The sequence below is a fragment of the Mobula hypostoma genome, chromosome 26, assembly GCF_963921235.1.
Source record: "Mobula hypostoma chromosome 26, sMobHyp1.1, whole genome shotgun sequence".
NCBI classification, from domain to species: Eukaryota; Metazoa; Chordata; class Chondrichthyes; order Myliobatiformes; family Myliobatidae; genus Mobula; species Mobula hypostoma.
The window spans coordinates 33,657,451-33,683,620 of NC_086122.1; the positions used below are offsets into that span (position 1 = coordinate 33,657,451).

The 26,170-nt window shown below is 41.3% G+C and overlaps 1 protein-coding gene across 2 annotated transcripts in view; it reads left to right on the top strand.

Moving 5' to 3' along the window:
- arid1ab (AT-rich interactive domain 1Ab) overlaps positions 1–17,519 on the top strand; it is a 128,365-nt gene extending 110,846 nt beyond the window's left edge. For both annotated transcript variants that reach the window (XM_063033829.1, XM_063033830.1), the window contains exons 15-20: positions 3,838–3,970; positions 5,356–5,457; positions 6,279–6,372; positions 8,207–8,999; positions 10,158–10,288; positions 12,981–17,519. In XM_063033829.1, coding sequence (XP_062889899.1) covers positions 3,838–3,970; positions 5,356–5,457; positions 6,279–6,372; positions 8,207–8,999; positions 10,158–10,288; positions 12,981–14,678 — 2,951 coding nt within the window. In that variant the 3' untranslated portion in view covers positions 14,679–17,519. The remainder of the gene's footprint in view (positions 1–3,837; positions 3,971–5,355; positions 5,458–6,278; positions 6,373–8,206; positions 9,000–10,157; positions 10,289–12,980) is intronic.
- The last annotated feature ends 8,651 nt before the right edge of the window (positions 17,520–26,170 follow it).

The window sequence follows — 26,170 nt, forward strand, 5'->3', positions numbered from 1 at the left end:
CACATTCTTTCTCTCACTCTCCTTTTTCTCCCTCTGTCCCTCTGACTATGCTCCTTGCCCATCCTCTGGGTCGTCCCCCCCTCCCCCTTTTCCTTCTCCCTGGGCCTCCTGTCCCATGATCCTCTCATATCCCCTTTGCCAATCACCTGTCCAGCTCTTGGCTCCATCCCTCCCCCTCCTGTCTTCTCCTATCATTTTGGATCTCCCCTTCCCCCTCCCACTTTCAAATCCCTTACTAACTCTTCCTTCAGTTAGTCCTGACGAAGAGTCTTGGCCTGAAACGTCGACTGTACCTCTTCCTAGAGATGCTACCTGGCCTGCTGCGTTCACCAGCAACTTTGATGTGTGAACCTTGTGCGGGAAAGTTTTTAAAATAGAGAAGCAGTTCCACTCTCTCAAACTCGGATGTCCAGGTCCAGTGGTACAAACAAGTAGCGCAAACTGGAGTGTTTTACTGTATTTTAAATAATTCATAATACAACAAACATAAACTTTAGAAATAAACCTCAGAGGAAAAGTAGTTGAGTCAGCAAAGTGTAAGATTATTGAAAGAGCCTAGCTGTAAAATAACCTCTGCCATTTAACAAGATCACCACTGGATCTTCTATCACAGCTACTATTCCCATGCTACTCCCTTTCCCCTTGATTCATCTAATATTTAGAAATTTGTCAATATTTGAAAGCGATTGATGACTGAGATCTTGGATCGAATCTCCAACAACACACCACCACCTAAGTGAAGACATTGCTCCTCATTTTGATCCTGCTTAACACATCCCTTTGTGACAGTGATCCCACATCTACTCTTTCCATTCCCCCAACTGCTCGTACATCTTGATTAGGCCATTTCTTATTCTTCTGAAGCAGAATGAGGCCTAACCTACTGGAGTACTTCAACTAACAGACCTCCCAATCCCAAGAATCAGTATAGTGAAGTTTTGCTCAATTCCTTTATAGCAAGGATATTACTTTAGGATGAAGGCCAAGACTGTAACAAAGTGTATGTCTGGTCTCATCAAGATGCAATGTAATTTTGTGGGACATCTGTTTGTTCTCAAATCCTCTTCCAATAAATCCTAATTTCTATTTATCTATTTATCTTCTCTATTTGCTATTAACTTCCAGTCATTTATGTACAAGATGACTCAGGCCCCTATGAAGAACATTTGAAAAATATACAGCACTTCTGTGTGCTACTAGTTTGGATAACACAGTATTTTCCCATGTATCTGCCATGTTCTGGATCACTTATCTTGTCTGTATATCCTCTTACACCCTCTTTGCATCTTCATGTCATCTTACATTTTCACTTTATTCTGTTGATTGTAGATTGAGAGTAGTCGGACATTGATTCCTGTGGTTTTCACTTATCTCAGCTCACCTGCCCAAGAAGAACCCTACTGTTTTCTGTCTGTGGACCAACTCAATCCAGTGGTCCTCACCATGTTCGTCAGCCTCCTGTACAGGCTCTCATTGAAAGTTGTTTCTAAATCCAGTCACATTTTCACTACTTTTCTACTGGAAATATCTTTAAGAAACTCCAGTAGATTTGTCAAGCATATCTACCCCTTCATAAACCCAAGTTGGCGCTGCCCAGCAGTGGGGTTAGATTTGATATCCTCCAATAGGAAGAATCTATTGCTGAGTCTATAATTTTTTAATCAGTAACTAGAGCATCCACCACCTCCAAATCCTTGCCTTTCAAGGCTTTGTGATGTAAACATTTATCAATTTATTAATTGATTTATCAATTTTTAAGCCCATTTACTTCTCTTGTCATATTTCTTTACTAATATCAATTCCTTTCATTTCCTCACTTGCTCTTGAGCCTTGGTACATTTTTATTAGTCTTCCATGAAGACAGGCACAAGGTATTTAATTCCTCTGCAGTTGCCTTATCCACTATTATAAATTCTTCTCTCCCTGCAAGAGACCCTATAGAAGCCTTCTCTTGTTGCCATGAAGGGGGCCAATCTGTGCCAGCTTCCAACTGCGCTGTCACAATGGCACCACTCCCTTTTCCTTGTGCGTTGTAGCTTTGGTACTTATTATCTCCCTCAATCCCATCAATTACACACTTTATTTTGCCACATGTATATGGTAAGGGTAGTGTACGGCGGCCAGTTAAGCTTGCAGCACAGATGTGGGCGGAAGTGTGATGGGAGGAAAACTGCTGAAAACCCATGCAGTCATGGGAAACTTGCAAACTCCCCAGAAAGGGCTCTGAAGTCAGGACCAAACTTGGAACTACAAGGCAGCAATGCTAATTATTAGTTTATTGTATTTTTAAAATTTTTTGTTTCCTTTGAGGTTTTTTTAATTCATCCTTCAAATTCTTAAATTGACGAGCAGCTCTCAATAGTCAAAAAGCTATTTCACCCCTCATCCTCCCCTATTTTCATATTCTTTCATGTGGTTTATGTTAAATAGCAACTATGATATTATATTTCAGTAGTTGAACTAGACAGTCATGGAACAAATAGCAGAATATGTTGCGGTGATAGCTTTGTTTTTGTTGATCAGACAGTTTTAGTTTTTTATGTTCCATGGTCTGTTCTGTGTGCTTTTATGAATATTATTAATTTTCCATTTGTGCTTTCGAAGTCCTGAAGCAAGGTCACAGCAACATTTGGACTGTAATCCATTGTCTCTTTTAGTTGTTTGGAACTTATGAACTCTATTCAAGTTTTATGGGTATATAAGTTGATTTATGAGTACAGAATGCCATGATGGTAGGGACATTGACATCCAGCAGATCACTCCACTGCTTTGCGTGAAATGAATATTTGACGGAGTAGTTACCCAGTCTATGCAGCCACCCCAATGCCCTGCACTCGCCTACACATTGCAGGGAGGCTAGCACTAATGTTTCCTTATCTTGTAAGTATCTGGAGCAGATAGGCCTTAGTTTCACCTTGGTTAACTACGTCTTTCAGTAGTTGAGGATCATCAATGTGGGTTCTCGCCTTGCTGTGAGAGACAAGAGTGCTATTGTGGCAGAACAGCTTACAATTTGGGCACATTTAATACTCTGGTTAAGGAGATTGATTGCTATGTCTGCAGTGGGGACACTTAGGTTAATTTCCATTTCTAGATATGCCCATCTTTGGCCCTTGGATCTCCTTTCAGGCTGGTTCCTGCCACTGAAGGTGACTTCTTGTTTTCTAAGGGAAACATTATCTGGATGATCTAGGAGGCAATCTCTTGAACTGAGTAAACTAACTTTTGTGCCGTGTAGGAGCCAAATGAAATTACAGTAACTTTGTTTATTTTTGCTGTTTTTTTTTAAAAAAAACAGCTGACATGGTGGGTAATTAGAGTTTTAAATTGAATAAAAAACTGCTAAAACTCTCTATAGGCTGTGTGTCACTCTATGACTGTTATACTCTTGGCTGCTGCAAAATCCTGTCCTTTCACCAGACATCCTGCACTATGATGTGCAATGCTATCTTTGTCTGAATTGGATAGATGCAGACAGACCTCTTGTTGCAGCTTAGAACATTGTTCTAAATAGTTGAACTGATGTGCAGTTAATAGGACAAAGTAATCTTGCAATGGGCTGATCTAACAATCAAACTCTTAATAGCCATAATATAAATTCTAAATCTGTATTTTGAGATTGTGATGCCTAAGTGTTAGATACCTATGTAGGAAATTTAAAAATTGGGACCACCAAATGCAAAGTGAAGATTCCAGTTTATTACAACTGTTTGAGGACAAACTATTTGAGATTCTCTGGATGTTTAATCAAGCATATTTGGGATATGGAGATGATGCAGGAAGGTAAAGTTGAGATGAGTAGAAGAGCGGACTGATTAATCTGTCTTCTGTCAACAGCTCCTGGAACAGATCCTTTCTTGTCATCTGGACCCTCTCCCAATACTGGAATGGGAGACCCTTATAATCGGCCTCCTGCAACAGGAATGGGACCACGGCAGCAATATGCATATGGATCTGGATTTGAGAGGAGGTAAAGGTTCTTGGAATTCAGAAAATTGGAACTATGTGAAAGTTAAAATGGAACATTTCTATAAGCTTTCTAAGTTCACTATTCATTGCTAAATGACCATCAAAGTTACTTTTAATCTATGAAGTTGAAATGATTTTTTGCGCGTGTTTTGTCATGACTGATAAAAAGCGTGCATCAGATCGGTTTATTAGGTCATTCGAGCTTTCTCCATTTAGGCTGCTCATAATTTTGTACACTCATTTAGGTCTCTATTCTGCTTCCTTGGCTGCAAATAAAACAACTGTAGCTTATTTGATCTCTTTTTATTACTATATTTTTTCCAATCCTGAAGCTGTCCCTATTAAATTGTTCTGAGCTCTCTGTAGTACGATTATATTTTAGATGTAATGCAACGTGGTGACCAGAACAGTGCACAGTGAACAAGTTGTTTAATTCAGTTGTAGCAGAAACAATGCTCTTAGGTTCTTTATCATGGTTAATTAAAGACCAGGTCGAATAATTTTTAGGCATCTTATTGACTTATTCTCCTCCTTTTAAGGGTCTGTGGTTGCATTTTAAGGTCCCCTTGTTCCTCTGCACCACTTGTATCCTCCCATTTATGCATATATACCCTTGCCTTTTTGCACCTACTAAATGTATACTTCGCATTGTGGACGTAATTCTTCTGCCATTTTTCTGTCCAACTTACAGAACAAAATATATTTTCCTGAAAACTGAACCTTTCTTCCTCTCTGTAAACCACACAGCCACTTTTCTTGTGTCTCCTTCAATCGTTCCTACTGTATCGGCTATTAACTATTGCTGTTAGCCTGCAACCGCAACAGAGTTGTTACACCTGCATGACGCGCCCCAGCTTCAATAATGGCCCAAAAGTCGAATCCTTTTTTTGTATCCTTTATCAGTAATTAGCAAGCCTAAAGCTTGAAGTGATGGAACTAAGCGCACCCAAGTGTAAACTAAGCAAAATTCAGCAAAATTGAGCGTTACCTCACTGATCAGTAAAAGATATGATCTCCACTGGTCCCAAGTTACAAACCACCACAAATAGGCAAGAATATGTAACTTATTCTCTTTGATTTTACCACATCCTTACTCATGTGACTAGTTGCCATGATAAACATAGTAAACGAGCAATACAATGCAGATAGAGTCCTACCCCTACGATGTCCCTTTTAGGATGGAGTCATGAAAATGTATCACAGAAGCCAGAGAACGAATTATGAGCTGTATACTGTAGTAGCCATTGGTTATATCGAGGAAGTTTCCAGCTCTTGTGATCAGGTGGTGCTGGAATATCATGTATCTAGAGTGCTTCTACCCTGTCCTCTCGAACTCTGTTCCCAACTTTCATCTTGAGCTTTCTTTCATCATCCTCACTTATTCAGGTCAGAACACGGGATGGGTCCAGAGGGGACAGTACAATCTAACGCATCAGTAAATGCAGATTCCAGCATGTATTCTCCAAACCGTTACCCAGCTCAGCAGCGGTAAGTGCAAAACATTTCTGAAAAAGCTGCATGTTTTGCCCCGAACTTAAGAAGGCCTTGTTTTTAAACAAAAGGTCTCTGCTGAATGATGTTATGTTGTAGATGATTTGTTGGGCTTGGATGAGGGTGAAAGAGTAATTGTTGGAGATGATGTTGTTTCTTTATTTGATTACTTAACAGTTTGGGTGGTATTTTTCCAAACCAATGTGAGACATTGACATTGGGGACTCATTCAGATTTCATTATCAGTCAGCCATAGATGTACAATTAGAGCATTGTGATGCTCAGCCCAAATAAAATGCTTTTATAAATCTGAAAACTTTGGTGCATTGTTAAAGGGTCAAAGATTCAAAGTACATTTATTATCAAAGCACGTATACAGTATACAACCCTGAGATTCATCTTCCCACGCATAGCCTCAAAACAAAGAAATGCCATGGAAACAAAACATCAAACACCTGATGTCCAAAAAAAGGAACAAATCATGCAAATGGCAAAAAAAAGGAGTTAAAAACAAAATATAAAACAAAAAAACAGAGTCATTGGAACAGTCTAGGAATGTTCCATTTAGTTTTGTTCAGTTCAATGTAGCGCTGTCGTCTGCTGACTGCCGGCCGCAGAGCCAGTCTGCCCCAATTAAAGTGTCTATGGTTGACAGTCTTTTCCTAACTATTCTTTCCCAGCAGGCCAGTTATCACTAAATGGGTCTGTTCCTTACTTCGTACCAAGAGTTAATATTTCCAAAGGAAATCTAGTGGGTCTTGTTTTGTCGCAGCGCAGTTTCTACAGCTGCTAACTTTGATTTACCTATCTACAACCAGGCATGATCCTTACGGGAGCCAGTACTCTGGACAGGGAGCTCCACCCGGACAGTCGTATTCCAACCAGCAGCCTGGAATGTTTCCACAACAACAAGTAGGTTCCGTGGGCAGATAGGTCTGATATGGAACTCTGACTGTGTCTCAGAAAGAATTCAGAAGGATATGCAAATCTGGTCAACCTCAATCAACTGGCTCCTGCTTTAAAATGGTGGTGTTTGCCGAACCATTTGGGTTGAATTGCTGCAATCATTGGTCATCTTATGTTGTACTTCACTGTCGGTCCTTAAATAACAGGTTTCTGTGTTGTTTTTGGCTATTAGCAACAAGAGAAGAGTAAACCTAATCCACATTAGTCAAGCTAATCCTCCATGAATATCTTCTGATCCACACAGGGCTTTCTGCACTGATGTAATTAGACTTTCAGGAAGTTCTTGGCCATTGTGTTTTTAAAGGTCTCACTGAGTATATTTAAAGCGGACGTTAATGGGTCCTTAATTAGTCAGGGCATCGAAGGTTACGGGGAGAAGGCAGGAAAGTGAGGTTGAGAGGGATAATAAATCAGCCATGATGGAATGGGGAGCAGACCCAACGGGCTCCTATGGTTTATGGTCTTATAATAGTTAATCCATTCTTGCTGAATTTGTAAGCTGGACATGAAATATGTCTGATTTGTGTTTGTCTTTCTATCAGTTCACATGCTGATTCTGTAATGCTCTAAAATTATGGCGCATTGATGAAACGAATAAGGTTCAAAGTAAAATTTATTATCAGAGTACATGCACGTCACCACGTACAACCCTGAGATCCTCTTTCTGCGGGCATATTTAGCAAATTACAGAACAGGAAATGTAAACGGTTATCCTAAAAGGTTATCCACTTTGGATTTGAGAGGGGCACAAGGAATATTTTAATACTAAGAAAAGTGTTATGGAGAAGGGTCAGGAGTTCCCAACCTAGAGTCCACGGTCCCCTCAGTTAATTGTAGGGGTCTATGGCATAAAGAAGGTAGGGAACCCCTGGTGGGTGCTAAGTTTTATAAATCATCTAAAGCTGATGTACAGTAAGAAGGAGCAAGGACAACAAAGGGGAGGAAAGATTACTTCAATTGTACAGAGCATCTGTTGGGCCCAATCTAGATTCTTCAGTATTGTATTGGAGTGTTGCCCTTGGAGAGTTGTGTAGGCAATGGAAGATTTCAATATTTATTTTCTAGATATTGACCAAACCTTCAGCTGTTAAAATAAGAGGACATGATGCATGAGTGAGGCGCATATCTCCTTAAATTTAGACATTCAAGGGTTAATCTGAAGTATTTAAAATGAAAACTATGATGTATATAAACCAAATTAATAGTGGCATATATAGAATGGAGGTATAATGTTTACAAATGAAATAAAAATGTTAGGGTTGGGGGAATCCTGACTTTTAAAAAATCTTACTGTAGGTTTAGCAGAATCTGTAATAGAGACATTTAGTCAGGGCATGAAGGCATATGAGGAGAATGCAGGAGAGTTGGGGCTAAGATTGAAATGGTGGAGCAGACTCGATGGGCCAAATGGCCTATATCTTATGGTCTTCTGCATGCTTGGGGTTCAATTCATCACTTGTATCACCACTGGGTGGAGTGAACAAGTTCAGGAGAGAAAATAAAACCAAGCTTTACAGCGTAACAAAACTCTCGATCAGTGTAAGCAGGCATTTATTAGAGCACAGCTATTCATTGGAGTTCACTTGTCCAACGCTTAAATGCCTAAAGGTACTGAAAATTGTTGTGTATATTTCCAGGAACTTGAGGTTGCTTGATTAAATGATCTCTGTATTGCTCAGATACCTCGTTTAGTTTGAACTATTGGGTTTTAGGCTGCAAGAATAATTTTATTTGTGGGAAGTCTTAAGAAGTTTGAGCATTCTTCTGTCATTTTTGCCAGAACTTCAAGCGGCAGATGGATGGAACATATGGGCCTCCAGCTAAGAGGCACGAAGGTGAATTATATGGAATGTCCTACTCGGCCCAGCAATCGCAGCAAGATATGTATAACCAGTATAGCAATGCCTATCCAGGTACTGATCGCCGGCCAGTGCAGAATCAGTTTCCTTTCCAGTACGGTAGAGAGAGAATGCAAGGTCCCCCTGGCACAGCCACTTCGCAGCCTGTGCCCCCTCAAATGATGGGAGGTCCGTTGCAATCACCACCTGAGGGACCACAGGGGTCTGTGTGGCCAGGGCGAAATGACATGAGTTACAGCTATCCCAACCGACAAGGTCCTGGGACCCCACCGCAAGCTCCAGCATACCATGGCATGAATCGTTCTGAGGAGATGATTGGACCCGACCAGAGAATGAACCATGAAGGGCAGTGGGCTTCCCATGTCAACCAGCGTCAGCAATCTTTCACCCCCTCTGCGTCTCTTCCACCAATCACAAGACCGTCACAGTCTACCTACCAAACTCCTCCGTCGGTGCCAAATCATATTTCCCAAGTGTCCAGTCCAGCTCCCATGCAGAGACCATTGGAAAACCGTACCTCACCCAGCAAATCGCCATTTATCCATTCAGGAATGAAGATGCAAAAAGTTGGACCGCCCATGCCGGCATCCCATATTTCTGGACCCTCTGTGCAGCCGCCACTGATAAGACGAGACATCACCTTCCCTCCCGGTTCAGTTGAAGCATCTCAACCAGTCCTGAAATCACGCCGGAGACTCACCACTAAGGACATTGGTAAGTGATCGTGGGCGTTGTTCGGGTCAAGTAGACTAGGAGCTCTTTCCCAACTTCAGAATGGAACATGGTGTCCCTTTATAAATTGGTGATTGCACGTAATTTTGATATAACCTGTTTTTTTTTCTTTGGAACATTGCTTAAATATACATGGAATAATGGCACAATCCAGTCAATGCTTATGGTTCAAGCTGGGTAAGCTTCATGAAGCTCCTGTGTGTTGGTGGTGCATCTCCACTGACTAGTGGCTCGTGCGCTTTTGTACAATCAGCTTGCATTTGTCACACATCCTATTATTTGTGAATAGGTAGATTTTTTTCCCTATAAATTTGTTTAAAGTTTTAATTTGAGATGACTGGACCGTGTTCTGACTTGGTATTTGCTTAAGAGTCTGAGTGACTGACCCTTTCTGTGCTGTTCCTCCACTGAGGAATTATCTGTCGGTCTGCGTAATATTTTCTGATTAAAATTATCTGGTTCAGTTCAGCTGTAGTAAGCCTGAGCCTGTACGTGGCCAGATTTGAAGTTAACAAATGAGTCAGAAACTTGCAATTTTTCCTTCACTGTAACATGTTCACCATATCAAGAAAAATTACGTTTGTTGAACAGGTACGGTGTGTCAAAAGACTGCCTCCAATGCATACTGTCATAGAGCAGGCAAAATATCAGTATTGGTACACGTTAAGTTTTAAGCAACCTTGTGGAGTGGTCAGCTGGGTTATTTAAGAAATAATCAGATCGTTCTGAAATTGGATTTCAAGCTTGTTGAAGGTGGAGGGACATGGAGTTTGAGGGATGAGGTTCTGTAGATTGAGTTAAGATGGAGATGGAATAATGTGTCTTCTGCATATATTGAAGAGATCACTTTCCCACTGAGGTGAGAGAAGAGCGCTGTTCAGTCTTTGAGTGAACCCTGTGGAAGAGGGGTAGGATTTAGTCGCTTGGACGAGTTTTGGATTGAGCTCTGATATGTGAGGTGGTTACTACACATTGAGTTAAGCTTTCTAGCAGGATTGTACAGGTAGCTTGACCATCACTTTAATTAAAGGAGAGGAGAAATGTTTCAAATAATGTATCGTGCACAATGGGAAATGTGTTAATATAGTAGGCATTTCCTAGGATGTGGTTTCAGCATCATTCTTTATGTTCCATTCCCAGGCACCCCAGAAGCTTGGCGAGTGATGATGTCCCTTAAATCTGGCCTCCTGGCTGAAAGTACATGGGCCTTGGACACCATTAATATTTTATTGTACGATGATAGCAGTGTAGCCACCTTCACATTATCTCAGGTAAGTAAACACTCTTAAGATGAAAAGTAAATCCCGCAGATCTGAGGCAGAATCAGGGCATTCAGGGTTAGAGTTTGAGATTGAAATCTGAAGTACAAATTAACTTTGACACAGTGGCTCGAAGGCTCATTCCACTGCCACGGTGCCTCCTCAGGTAGAATAAACTTGGATGCAGTGACGACTCCAGCTACCGATTGACTTTGGATAGATTCAAAGCCGACTCAGAGCGTGATTTGAATAATGAAATGTTTTGAACTTTCCTTGCCTTCCAACTGTTCTGACTGCAACACACTTTGTTTTTGCTGCCCTCCTGATATCTTTGGAGGCCCGTACATCTGAAGTATTATCAAAAAATGTGACACTTCAATCCAGTGTGTTTAACATTAAAGCTGAACTTAAAATTCATTGTGCTCCTTGGTATGATGATTCCTGTGAATTAATTTTGAGACATCACATTTGAGACACAACACCGGCATTTGCTGTGAGTTATCATGTGTTTATCCAGTAATTATATCCTTTAGAATCTTGTCCTGCTGTTAAATGAATGTGGAATACCAGTTGTGGAGTGCTAGGCCAGGCTTGGTAGGGAAGAGGTGGAAGGACGCTTGAAAAGCAGGACCAGAGAGTGGTTACTGCACCTTCCTGCTATTCGCCGTCCTTTCCCATGAAAATGGCAGACTTTATTCCTCCACAGCTTCCTTTGCTTTTACTTTTGGATTTTAATGCTCCAGTATTGGTTTTGGAACATTATTGCTCACATATGTCAAATAAAATAATATAATCATGGTTGTGCAGAAGGGTGAAATCAAGTAGCACATTATCCATTGCCCTTTTGAGTTAGACAAAGATGATTCCTGTTATTAGTCAGAAACTCTCCCAGGCTTGGACTGTTCTGATTCATCAACCTGTCCGTTTCATTCGGGTCAGAAGGTAACTGATACAAGATGAGGTTTGGTGTTTAAAGGTTGGGGCTGAATCTAATTCGAGCAGACCTGAATGAGCCTCACTGAGAAGGGTGCAAGATTTGCTTCCGGAATAAGAAAATTATTCCATTACTAGGAGCTGATTAGGATGCCTGATTTTTAATGAGAAAATGAGCTTGTGTGATTTGGAGTTGGCTTTCTTTGGCAAGACCATACAGTAAATCAATATACAAGTTGTTTCCCTCCCAGGTGGGAGGCAGAAAGACCCTTTGGTCTGGTTATTAGTAGTACTAGGAACAGAATTTACAGAACCTAATCGTCCATTGTGTCTATTGATGTAATTGTGACACTACATGGGGGCTAAATATTGTTAGCTTTAAGCTTGCAGGCCAAATCAAACATTGTTTGTCTTCTCCAGATAGTCTTGAAATACAGAAAAACCATGCAAGTTGTTGAAAGAAAAGACAGAAAGACATTCCCCCCCCCCATCACCACCACATAACACACGCATGAGAAAGAAACAAAAAGTCCCAAAGCCCCAACCCCTCCCTCATACAAAAACCAACATTGCCCACCCAGAAAATGTCAGCTGGAACACAAACCCCAACCCCGCTCCCTCCCAAAACACTTAACATATCCCCCAGAAAGGGGCATAAAGCAGCAACAACAAAAAATTGTGTCCGATTCTTTAACTGGTATCAGGATGAAGAATGGCACTTTCTGAAGAGATCAGGGAAGTAGAAGTTGTTCTCAGATCAGAAAAGGTTCAAGGGAGATTTGGTAGATGTCTCAAAACCATAAAGGACTTTGACAAGAGTAAGTTAGAATTAGTTGTTTCCATTGCTAATCAGAGTACGTACATCAAAAGTAATTGGTAAAAGAATCACAAGGGAGTTGAGGAACTATTTATGCAGCTTGTTGTGATTTAGAGTGTATGGCCTTAAAAGATGTTGAAGCAAATTCAATGCTAGCCTCTTAAAAGGGAATTGGATGTATACTTGAAAGTGCAAAATTTGAAGGTCTCTTGTGGGTGGGGGGAGAGAGAAGCAAACAAATGGGACTAATTGGATAACCTTTTCAAATAGCTCACAAGGACATCACAGGCTGAATGGTGTCCTGTGCTGTAAGACTTTCTGAATTGTCCCGGCAGGGTTTGCATGAATAATGACCTTGATTAAGCATCGCCTGTGAATCTGCATGCATGCCTTCGGAAAGGGAGGTGAAATTGAAAAGAATACAGTAAAACTTCCTAAAGTAGTTAATGAGTAAAAATGGTGATAATTAGTTTTATTCAGTATTAATTTATGCAGTAGAGCTCCATTGGTGTCACTGCAGGATGATTGCAGCTTTAATCTCTTGAGGCTCAGCATGGAGTCCATGCTTCCAAGCTTTCTGTTGTTAATACAAAGAGTTCGTATAAAGCAAAAGGTGACTTGACTGGAGTTGGTGGGGGAATGAGTATTCACTTCCTGGCGACCCTTGAAAATGAGGTTTGGAGCTGCCATTTTGAACTATAATTCTTGTGACATGCTGCATATAGATGGTTGAGTAAGCGATTGCAGAATTTAAACTACTGATATCAAAAGTGCAGTGGTACTGTGTGTTTGTGAGTTGAAAATTGAGTCAGCATGGGGTCCCAAATCTGCTTGCCACCCTTACACAGGACTCAAGTAAAAAGGCACCAGGGTAAAGTTTTACTGAAGGCAGCTCTTCACTGCTTCATAGTGTTGTTCTGTGCTTGTCACCTCACCTCTGTTTTTTTCTCGTAGTTACCTGGATTCTTGGAGCTTCTGGTGGAATATTTCCGGCGATGCTTGATTGAAATTTTTGGGATTCTGAAGGAGTACGAGATTGGAGATCCTGGCCAAAAGACACTCCTGGATCCAGAGCTGTTTGGGAAAATACAAGAACCATTGGGGCCTGAGGCGGAGCATGACAGGGAAGACATCAGTGAAGAGGAAATGGCAGCTAATATAACTGAAGATGCAACAGCCACTGAAAGTATGGAAGAGAATCCCAAGCATGTCAGCAAGTTTGACAGAGTTCCTGTGAAAATGGTTAGAAAAGCTGATGTGTTTGTGGTGGATAACTCTGATAAATTGGGCAGGGTACAGGAATTTGACAGTGGCTTGCTCCATTGGCAGATTGGAGGAGGTGACACTACAGAACACATCCAAACTCACTTTGAGAGTAAGACACAGGTACCCGTGCGGAAACGAACCCTGGCCCACAAGGGAGCCACGAAAAGGTACACAACTGAAAACAAAAAGGGGGCAGAAGGAAACCTTGAGGCAGCAGTAAATGGCGAGGAGTCTGAGAAAAGCATAACTGCGACCATGGATGATGTTCTGTCAGCGAGGCCTGGCTCCTTGAACAAGGAAGTGGCTAACGGTTCAGTGGAGGGGGACACAGATAACAACAAGTTTCCTTTTGCTATTCATCAGGCACAAAATCATAAAAATATCAAAATTCTTGAGGATGAGCCTTGCAGCCGGGATGAGGTGCCATTGTGTTTGATGGCCGACTGGCAGGACTCTTTAGCGAAGCGCTGTATTTGTATATCAAACATTATTCGCAGCTTGTCGTTTGTGCCTGGCAACGATGCAGAGATGTCAAAGCACCCTGGCTTACTGCTCATCTTGGGCAAGCTCATCTTGCAGCATCATGAGCACCCTGAACGGAAACAGGCGCCATTAACATACGAGAAGGAGGATGAGGAAGATGAAGGTGTGAGCTGCGATAGTGATGAATGGTGGTGGGACTGTTTAGAAGTATTACGGGAAAACACTCTTGTCACAATGGCCAATATTTCAGGGCAGTTGGACCTGTCTCTGTATCCAGAGAGTATCTGCTTGCCACTTCTGGACGGATTGTTGCACTGGGCTGTGTGTCCTGCAGCAGAGGCCCAAGACCCTTTCCCAACACTAGGCCCCAATTCAATGCTCTCTCCCCAGAGACTCGTCCTGGAGAGCTTGTGTAAACTTAGTATCCAGGACAATAATGTGGACCTAATCCTGGCGACGCCTCCATTTAGCCGCTTGGAGAAACTTTATGGGATACTGGTCCGGCTCATTGGGGAACGAAAAAGCCAGGTGTGCCGTGAAATGTGTGTGGTACTGTTGGCAAATCTGGCACAAGGAGACAGCCTGGCTGCCAGAGCGATTGCCGTTCGTAAGGGAAGCATCAGTAATCTACTGGGCTTTTTGGAGGATAGTCTGGCAGCCACTCAACTCCAGCAGAGTCAGCCCAGCCTGATGCACTTGCAAACTGCACCTATTGAGCCAACGAGTATGGACATGATGCGGCGGGCAGCCAAGGCCTTGCTGGCAATGGCAAAGGTAGAAGAAAACCACTCTGAGTTCACGTTGCATGAGGCACGACTGCTAGATATCTCTGTATCGCCTCTCCTGAACTCACTGGTTACAAATGTAATTTGTGATGTACTCTTCATGATCGGCCAGTCATGACAGCTGTGGGAACCTTACTGTGTGTGTGCGTGAGTGGAGATCTTTGAATCGACTGTTTCTGTCTTTATTTATGCAAAAACCACCTCTGTTCCCAAAACTTGCCCCACCCATTCTTAGTAATGGAAGGATATTGTAGTCATTTTGATCAAGTACCAGAGGGGGGAAAAAACATATGAATGTTTGCTGCCTGTGTATAAGTCAGAATTTTTTTAACCAAAGTTGCTGTGTCACTTGCAGCGAGTTTGGGAGAATGCCTCGTACTTGGGCATCCCTCCCTGGAGGGCCCTGCTTCAACATTTTTATGGTAAATTTTGGAAGCTAAGTGACTTGGGAAATCTTGGTTCAGTGCTGTGCTCTTGGATTGTAATTCAACCACTGGAAAGTGGCTCATTAGAAGCTGTCGTATACATTATGCAGGAGACAGCCTAAACATTAGACCCTAAACATATGTAACCTTTGACCAGCTGTAAACAATATTTCACATTGAACAATGCTGGTTTGGCAGCGAACTGTAGTTTTAAAACATTTTTTAGTTTACAGTAAACGTGAAAAAAGGCTTTTCCCCTTCTCAAAGTATCGTGTGTATCTACAACTCCCCTTGATTGTATGAACTTTTCCTCTTTCTCTTCCTGACTGATTTTAAACTGCAGCCACAGCCCATGAGCTGTGATTGTATATAGAAGTTGTACAATGCACATACCCTCAAAGTTGGTTGTTTTTTTTTCCTTCTCTCGTAGAATGAGGTTTACAATTTTCATGACATGGTCAAGCAAAAAGTGATAGCTTTTATTTCCATCGGCCATATCCTGCGAGGGTAATGTACAAGTTTCTGTATGTATAAAGTTGTGCTCTAGTTGAAGGAGAGCAACAGATCACATTTTTCCTTTATAATCAAGGTGTGGAAAAAGTTTAGGTTCAGTTGAAGCTCAAAAATAATGAAGAAACACAATTTGAGATTTTTCAGTGCTATGAAATCTGCATATTTGTATTTCAGACAATGTAGCTAAAACTTGATGTAAATTCCTCCTTTTTCCTTTGGCTTAATGAATATCATTTATTCAGTATGAAATCTTTATACTATATGTTCCACGTGTTAAGAATAAATGTACATTAAATCTTGGTAAGAGCTGTGGAGGTTTTCGTTTAATTCCACAGGTTGAAAAGAATGCATCTGTAGATGTCTGACAAATGCGCAAGGGCTAAAGGCTGAAGATAAGGCCCTTTGGATTTCTGGACTGCATTGTCAACTGAGCCCTTCCTGCACCTTTGCATGCCAGCATCTCTGGCCTATAGAAAGAGTAGTCATTAGATGCCTACTCTTTTACATGCATACAGTTTCTTGTGGAATATATTCAGAACTCAAGTGGAAGAAGCTGTGATCCATAGATTGACCATTTGAACATGGGCTATGAATAGCTCAGTGAAAGTTTCAATTAAGTACACTGGATTTTCAATCATTGTTGATTTTGGACTCCACAAATCATTCGGGAGATATTCTCCAACCTAGACCCTAGAGAATATGATAAAAAAAAATTAGTAATAAATAAATAATAAATGGATCAGATGTCAAAGTAAACACAGTGGATCCTGGTTAATTGGGACACATCGGGACCTGTACATTTTGACCCAATTAAGTGGCTGCCCCAATTAGCCAAAGTTTCATGGAACTAGTTAAAAAGTACTTAGGGACAAACTACCACTAAATGATGTATTTAAATGAAATGCAGAACAAATTAGACCACAAGACACTAGCAATACTACTGCAGTACAATAAAACTGTATTAGTTCCTAACAGTTATCGATGGAGGAATTAATCCAATGTGCACTGCGGTGTTCTCTTGATTGTCTGTGAGTGAACAAAATCAGTGTAGTCATCTAGTATAGATAATAGTCTGCCTTCATTGCAATCTTACTCGAAGCAGTGTTGAAATTCAACAATAAATTTCCTGGCACAAAATTGATCAAAAATAACTGCTTTTTGATTCGGCATCCATTGGCCCAAACGGATAACGTAACATGAACACACACAACTTGTGCTAATTAAACTCTTCACTCTAAGCAAGGTGTAGTGTCTAATGGCCACACAAGTGCACTTGACTGCTGGTTAGAAACTGTTCAGCAGCAGTCTCTTGTCCCAGTTAAGCTGCATAGTGTCCCAAATAAATAAAGGGAATTATGGCTATTTTGTCGATTGGTTTTTGTTCTTTAAAAGTTGTCCCAAATAAGCAGCTGTCCCAATTAACTGAGATCCACTGTAGTTAAGTACTGGATATGAGCAGAGCTATGGCTCCTCTGGTATTCTGTGAGCATGGCATTTGGCTCAGATGTTCTTTCGTCCGTTGAACAAATTGTTGATGTATGCTCTCCTACGTTACAAATGAAATATTAATTTGAGTACCTTCTATCTACCCTGAAAAAGAAATTGGGGGGTTAATTACCAAGTCACTGTAATTGTAGGACTCAGAAGCTCTTATAAGTGACAGAGCAAATTTGTTTTTATCGAACATCAAATATGCATCATCTTGAATTGTAAGCGTGTAACTGCACATCCGTGTCTATTCAAGAAGTTCCACTGACATCTTTTTTACATAATATAAACTGCAATAATTTGTCAAATGCATCTTCTTTTGATTTAAATTTCTTCTCCTAACACTGATAATGAAATACCATTTAATACTATGAAATGACTACTGTTTGCCACTGTGCGCTGGTCAACAACCAATTTCTTTTAGAAATGTGTCTGCACCGAATCCCATGACTTAAAAGTAAAGGATGGAGAGAGGCCGTCTGATTGCTCTCTGACTGATCACCCTTCTCTCTATGGTTTCTTGAGGCCTGTTCTCTCCCACCTCGGCAAAGATCAATTAATAAAATATAGGTGCTTAGCAAACCTGCAGTTACCTTGGACTTCAAACTAGGTGTTCTCATTTCCTAAAAAAGGGAACTCTGTCCCAGGACTGAAGGAAGGGGCACCAGGTGAAACATTAAGTGTCTGCAATTGCTTGTGAATATGGTGTTAGGAGTGGGAGGGTGAAAAAACAAAATTAGAATAACTATTTTCAAAGCAAAATTTTGCAGGAGGAACTAGCATCTTTGAACGGTACAATGTAGACTCTGATTTCGTAGGTATATTATAATCTCTGGAGCTTTTAGAATTAGACTCTGTTCTCAAGAGTTTATGATGGTATTGAACTTGTTGGTTCAGTCTGCCTGGCTGTTAAAGTCAGTCCGCATACAAGGCAGCACCTGCTCTCATTGGGATGCAGCATTTATCAAATTGCATTGAATATAGACTATGAGATGGGTGACTCAGCCTAATTAGCCTGAGCTTGACTCTAAACTCCACACGCATCTCTTCCTGTTTCATTTCCCTCATTTCGGTGCTTGAGCAAACCTTGCTACATTTTCTGAGAATAAACTTTGTCATCAACTGCGTGTGGTGTGAAGTCTGACCTCATCAGAACCATGTTGAGCAGTTCTCACATGAGAGGATGTAACTACAGTGGAAGTAACAGAGGACACTTCTCTATTTCCTAGTTCGTATCCTCCGATGAGAAGGGGGGGGGATTTTTGATCACACCAATCAAATTATATTTGTTATATTACTGAACCTGATCTATGGATGTGGGTTGATGATCTGAATATTGGTTCAGATCCCTTCAGAGCAGTTGGGGGGGTTGATTTAAAATATTTTATATTTTGAGCACAATGCATTATGGAGCAAGAGTGGGAAACTAGAATCTGCTGTTAGGATGAAATGGGTTGAATTACTTCCAATGATGAATTTCATCTTGAATACAGTGTGTATATATATCTGAGAACTGAAAACCCTGGGTCCCTTGGAATCAGCTGAATAGATTGTGAACACTTGAGCAGAGAGGCTAATTAATGTAACCCTGTGTCCTTTCCCGATGCTTTTTATTATATATGTTTTAAAAAAAAAGGCAGCAGACTTCAGCCAGATACCACTCAGCTAATGCTGAAACGGCAGTCAACTGAAGACAAAAGAGACTACTGCAGATACTGAAATGTGCAGAACGTACGCATGCACACACACCAGCATTAGTTTTCTTAGTCCTCACCTTTCACCTCTCCAGCACATCATCCTTTGCCATCTCCTCCAACACTAATGTAATCCTACTGCATTATATCTTCTTCCCTGTCATTTTCTGCTTCACTCGGCAGCCACTGTCTTTGTGATTCCCAAGTCTGCTCACTCCTGTCCCTTGGCTCTTTTCCCTGCAACCAAAGGTGGTACCATACCTCTTCCCTCACCGCCATCCAGGGACCTAAATAGCCCTTCCAGCTGAAAAGCAAAAATTGTCACCTGCTCTACTTCCAACCTGGCCTGTGGCATTTGGTGCTTGTAATGTTGACCTTCTCTACATTGGTAAACACAAGAGTAGGTGACCATTTCATAGGGCATCAGTGCTCCATCTACAAAAGATAGACTGGGCTTCCAGTTGTATGTTTTTTTTTCCTCCCTTCCAATCCTACACTGACCTGTCCTCAGCTCTCTCCATTGCTATGGCGAAGCCAAATGAAAATTGAAAGAACAAATATATCTCATTTGGTATGAATATTGAGATTTTTCAATTTTAGGTAACACACAAATTTCTCATGACACCAGCCCACCTAGTTTTCTTCCTCTATTCATCTTGACAATTATTCCTTCCCTGGTTGGTGGTAGCCAACCCCTAGCAGCCTATATAATGGCAATCTTCCTTCTCAATCCTGATGCAAGTTCGCAACAGATAACTGTTTGACGTGTTTTTTTTGCTTTTTGTGGTGTGTTGTTTGATGTAGACGATCGTGGTCTTATGACCACAATTGCGTTTGGCAATTTTTTTCCACAGAGTAGTTTGCCATTGCTGCCTTCCGGGGCCCGTGTCTTTACAAGATGGGTGACCCAGCCATTATCGATACTCTTCAGAGATTGTCTGCCTGGCGTCAGGGGCCGCATAACCAGGACTTGTGATATGCACCAGATGCTCATACGACCACCCACCCCACCCGCTCCCATAGCTTCACATGACCCTGATCGAGTTTGGGGGTGGGGGGGCTATACTTTTATTTTTCCAGGATCAAATATCACTCCATCTAAATTTCAGTAACCCCAAGCCACTTCCAGTTGGCCGGGGGGGGGGGGCGGGGGAGGATAAATGAGGCAAAAGTGTCACTGCTGCAATTCAGTTTTCAATAATGATTCAGCATTTATGAAAGAATGATGTGTTATCACAGACGTGTTGATGAAACCAGTGAGTTACGTCTGTCACCTTCAGCAATCAAGAAACCAATGCAATAGCGTGCCGAATGCTTTCCAGTGAAATGTACAGCTGAAGGGTTTTTTTTCCCTGAACTATTAACTCTTAAAAGAAAGTCGGGAATAACTTTCTTGATAGCAATTTAAACTGGTGCTCATAGATGTTAACTGGTGTTATGTATTTATTTAGGCACAATTTGGAATTTTCTGGATAACCTGGCGTCTATAAAGTGAAGTGCTTAATGCAATTGCCCTGCACGTTCCTAATCAAATGGCAATCATCATTATGTGCCGTGTTGTATGATGCGGGCGATCATGGTTTTGACCACGATCGTTCTTGGCAAATTTTTTCTATAGAAGTGATTTGCCATTGCCACCTTCGCAGTGTCTTTACAACCCTGACCCCAGCCATTATCTATACTCTTCAGCGATTGCATAATCATGGCTTGTGATATGCACTGACTGTCCACCATCTTCTTCCGTGGCTTCAGGTGACCCTTATCGGGGGTGGGGGTTTGCGGGCTAAGCCGATGCTACACCTTGCCCAAGGGCGACCTGCAGACTGGCAGAGAGAAGCCGCGCTTTACACCTCGTCGAAAATGCCCTTTGCAAGTTTGAATATTGATTGGAGGGAAGGAGACACCACTGGCCATTAGAGGTCTAGTTGCGACAAAATATAACCTTTTCTACATTTTTAAAATTCATTTTGCAAGATACAGCAAGTCTGGCATTTTCAGCCATTATTTGCTGCCCATACGGATGTGGCAGTGTGCCAACTGCAGATGTAAAGAACCTTCGTTAAACAGAAGAAGAAAATGATGAAGAGAAGTTTGCTTTGATTGTCAGAATTGTGCAGGAACGTAGTATTGAAAAGGGAGAAAAAATTAAGTCACGTGGGATCCATGGAGACATTGGGAGGATTAAAGATTGGTCTGGCTATAGGAGACGTGGGTGTTATTCTGACTGGAGGTTTGTGACCAAGGATCAGTGATGGAACTTCTGTGGGTGATGTGTTGGACGGAATTGTAGGTGGTCTGATGGCGCACAACACAAAAATTGGCAGAATCGTGGGTAGTGAGGAAGGTTGTCAAAGGAGTGGGCCGGGTAAGGAAATGCGGGCAGAGAAATGGCAGATCCGAACAAGTGTGAGGCGTTTCACTTTGGAAGGTCAAATATTCGATAAAAGTATACAATAAATACAGCACCCTTGATGTACAGAGATACCTTGGGCTGCAAGGCCACGCAGCTCCCCGAAAGTCGCAACTCAAGTAGAGAGGGTGGTAAAGAAGGAATAGGCACGCTTAACTTATCGGTCAGGGTGTTAAGTTTAAAAGTTGAGAAGTCATGTTACAGCTACATAAAACTGATTAGATGGCATCGTGTACAATTCTGTTCGCCACGTTACAGGAAGGATACGGAGGGCTTTCGAAAGGGTGTAGAATTTCACCGCAACGTTGCTTGGATTAGAAGGCATTTAGCTATAAGGAGATGTTGGATTTTTTTTTGGCTAGAGCCTTGAAAACCGAGGAGTGACCTGATAGAAGTATATAAAATAGAGGTTGTTTAGAGTCACTTTCCCCAGGGTGGAAATGTCAAATGTTTTTAAGGGGAGCCAGGTTTTTTTTAACCACAGAGGGGGTGGGCTACCGGCGGCCACACGCCTCCGGGGGAAGTACTAGAAGCGGATAGGGAATACGGCAGTACATGTTTTTTTTTAGGTGAATAAGAAATAAAAATGGTTGATTTATAGTACAAGTATTTGAAAAATGTATTAAACAAGACTCATAACTGCAGGCGCGGTTAACCGCATGAGATTACGATGCTGTGGCAATAATGACGACCCGACCTCAAGGGACGGGAATGGGTTCCAGTGTATTCCTGGGTACAATGTGTTCAGTAAAGATAGCAAGAAACGATAAAATAGCTTCGATCAAGTATTGGAGAGGTAGAATATTCCAAAACAATCAAAGAATCTATCATACAGTGTAGGCGCGTGTACCAAAATTCTGTAAAGCGAAGATACTTTCAAAAATAATGAAATGAAAAGTTTCCAAACATCAAAAAATACTTAAAGGGCAGTAAACAGGTTTTAGAAAACTAAATAAAATCCATATTTGGTGTGAGCACTCTTTACCTTTAAAACTGCATCAATTCTCTTAGGTACACTGTCGGGCAGTCTTGTGAGAAAATCCACATTCGCCACATTTCTGCACACTTTGGTTGTTGCGCTTGCTTTAATTTTTCGGAAAATAAATGTTTCGACATCTAAAATTTGCTCTTTTCTACTGACGCTAATGCAGAAGTCAAAAGAAACATCTAAAACAAAATTTATATTAAAACAAATCCAGGCTGCCTAAGACTTTTGTACAGTACTGTAAATGAAATAATAATAGCTTTATTTATGCAGCACTTCTCATCCAGGCGATGTAGTTCAAAGTGTTTTACAATGGAATAAAAGTACAAATGTGAAAATAATAGTATGAAAATAAAAGACTAAGATGTTAGTTAAAAGCAAGGTTCAATAGGTTTTGAGCTGGTGTTTAAAAGTGTCAACTGAGGCTGCATTTGTTCTGCAATGCAGAAAGTGCTAGAAACATTCAGTAAACGAGGCAACATCTGTGGAAAAAAAATAACTTCCCGGTGAAAAATTCTTCGTCAGAGTTAGTTTCAGGACTTCGGCTAAGTTTTCTGCTTTTATTTCAGAATTTGAGCATTTCCTGTTTATTTAAAATTTCTGTTTATCAAAATTAGAACAGAATAGAGATGCAGTGACAATAGTGGAAAATTTCACAGCTATATAGTAGATTGCAGAATTAGGAGGGAAATTGAAAATCCATTAAATAACAAAAATGGTTGACTTCAATGTGGAGGTTCAGACTGGGATAACAATAACAATAGACAATGGATAGAGGAATTTCTAAACAATACAGAACTTACTTTATCTGGATGTTTTGGCTTAATGACAGACAGTATTGCGAGGCCAACTGATGAAGGGTCTCGGCCCGAAACGTCAACTGTTTATTCATTTCCATAGATGCTGCCTGACCTGCTGAGTTCCTCCCACATTTTGTGTGTGTTGCATTGGATTTCCAGCAACTACAGATTTTTTGGTGTTTATAATACTCTAATTATTGGTGGGAGAACATCTCGGCAATAATCATCATATCATTAAACTTAGTATAGCTTTGGAAAGGATGTATATCATTAAGATAAAAATAGTCATTTGGAGAAAGGCCAATATTTAATCAGATGAGTGCAGATTTGATGAGTAAATAACAATTAAATCTTGGCAGGTGAAACTAATTAAAAATAGGAGATGGAGATATTTCAGATTTTGCCTTGGTATATTCCCATGAGTGAGAAGGCTCGGGAAGTAAAAGCTTCTTGGGTGATCAAAATGATAATGAAATAAGTAACAAAAACATTTAATAGATGCCAGTTGTTAATCCAAGGGAGAGCCAGGCAGATGACATGAAGAGCAACACACACAAAACGCTGGAGAAACTCACCAGGTCAGGCAGCAACTATGGAACTGAATAAACAGTCGACGTTTCAGACTGTGACCCTTCTTCAGGTCTCGGCCCAGAACATTGAATGTTTTTTCATTTCCATGGATGCTACCTGACCTGCCGAGTTCCTCCAGCTTTTTTTTGTGTGTATATGTTGCTCCGAATTCCCAGCATCTGCAGAATCTTCTTTGTTTCTGATTACATAAAGTTCAGAGGTGAAGTTTAAAAAGTAAACGAGACAGGTGAGATTATGATAGGAGGTGTTCCAAAATGGCTATAGAGTGAGTCAGGAGATTTATTGGAGTTGAGGTGGGACCTAACAGAAAATCTACTCGGATGTGGCTGAGAAGTTAAATTTACCATTTCCATTAGTCTCTTTAAGGAAGGTGTACTTGGAACTTAAGAGGGGCCTAAATCTGATAGAAATGAAAGGTTCCTGCATTTGTAAAAAGCCAAAGCACCTCATCCCTGGAATTAATCTCAGGTTAATGAGGAAAGTAATGGAAGAAAATACAGATAATAGAATAAATTCCCGGTGGCCAAACATTTTAATTCCGATTCCCATTCCTATTCTGACATGTAGGTCCTTGATCTCCTCTTGTGCCAAGATGAGGCCACCCTCAGGGTGGAGGAGCAATACCTTATTTTCCATCTGGGTAGCTCCCAACCGAACGGCATGAAGATCAATTTCTCCTTCAGGTAAAAAAAAATCCCTCTCACCTTTTCTTCTTCAATTCCCCACTCTGTCCTCTCACCTCCTCCTGGCCTGGGTCCCCTCCTCCTTCCCTTTCTCCTATGGTCCACTCTCCTTTCCTATCAGATTCCTTCCTCTTTTATGAGCCCTTTACTTTTCCTTCCCACCTGCCTTCGCCTATCACCTTCCAGCTCTCTTCCTTCCTCTCCCCCCACCTTTTCATTCTGGCTCCCCCCCCCCCACTTCATTTCTAGTCCTGATGAAGGGTCTCGGCCCAAAACATTGACTGTTTATTCATTTCCATAGAGGCTGCCTGACCTGCTGAGTTCCTCCAGCATTTTGTGTGAGTTGATCTGGATTTCCAGCACCTGCAGACTTTGTATTTGGAAATTACAGCTGTCCAGATGCCTGTGTATTCAGGGGTGGTGTCTGCAGACTGGAAAATGACCAATGTTTTCTCCTATTTCATAAAAAAAATCAATATGGATGATTACTGACCAATCAGTCTAACCTTGAAGGTGGTAAATGTTATTAAAACAATCAAACAGAAATGTATTTATTTGTCCCAAGTGTGATCAGAGAACATGGATATATTGAAGGCAAATCATATCCTAACCAACTTGATAGTTTATTTACTGAGGCTACAGAAGGATACATGTGTATATGGAGTTTCAAAAAGTTTAATTTCCAATTATTAGTTTGTCATCACTATTTAAAGCCACGGGGGAATAAAGGGGCTTGTAGCAGCATCGGTAGAAATGGGTAAGGACCAGGAAACAGAAATGAGAGGTTGTCTCTGGCCCAAAAAAATAACAGCACAACAGAAGATGGTACGAAAACCTTTCCTTAAGATGTCTCCCTTTCTCTTCACCATTTACACCTCGGACTTCAACTACTGCACAGAGTCTTGTCATCTTCAGAAGTTTTCTGATGACTCTGCCATAGCTGGATGCATCAGCAAGGGAGATGAGGCTGAGTACAGGGCTATGGTAGGAAACTTTGTCACATGGTGTGAGCAGAATTATCTGCAGCTTAATGTGAAAAAGACTAAGGAGCTGGTGGTAGACCTGAGGAGAGCTAAGGTACGGCCGACCCCTGTTTTCTTCCAGGGGGTTGGTGTGGACATGGTGGAGGATTACAAATACCTGGGAATACGAATTGACAATAAACTGGACTGGTCAGAGAACACTGAGGCTGTCTACAAGAAGGGTCAGAGCCGTCTCTATTTCCTGAGGAGACTGAGGTCCTTTAACATTTGCCGGATGATGCTGAGGATGTTCTACGAGTCTGTGGTGGCCAGTGCAATCATGTTTGCTGTTGTGTGCTGGGGCAGCAGGCTGAGGGTAGCAGACACCAACAGAATCAATGAACTCATTCGTAAGGCCAGTGATGTTGTGGGGATGGAACTGGACTCTCTGACAGTGGTGTCTGAAAAGAGGATGCTGTCTAAGTTGCATGCCATCTTGGACAATGTCTCCCATCCACTACATAATGTACTGGTTGGGCACAGGAGTACATTCAGCCAGAGACTCATTCCACCGAGATGCAACACAGAGCATCATAGGAAGTCATTCTTGCCTGTGGCCATCAAACTTTACAACTCCTCCCTTGGAGGGTCAGACACCCTGGTCCTGGACTTATTTCCTGGCGTAATTTACATATTACTATTTAACTATTTATGGTTTTATTACTATTTATTGTTTATGGTGCAACCGTAACAAAAACCAATTTCCCCTGGGATCAATAAAGTATGACTATGACTATGAGTTGGTGTCCAGTGCACAGTTTTCAAATCTGTAAATGGAAAAAAGCTGAAGGTGTAATGCACAGCAGTAGACTTTGAGGAGATATCAACGGTCTAATAGATGGTAAATGAAGCTTAATGGTGTGAAATATGAAGCATTACAGATTAGGAAAATGAGAAGAGGAATTCTAACTGTGTACGATGTATTGGGTATATTTCATATTTTCATGTTCCCTCGTGGCACATGCATGATTTGTTGAATATGGCGGGACGGGTTAAGAA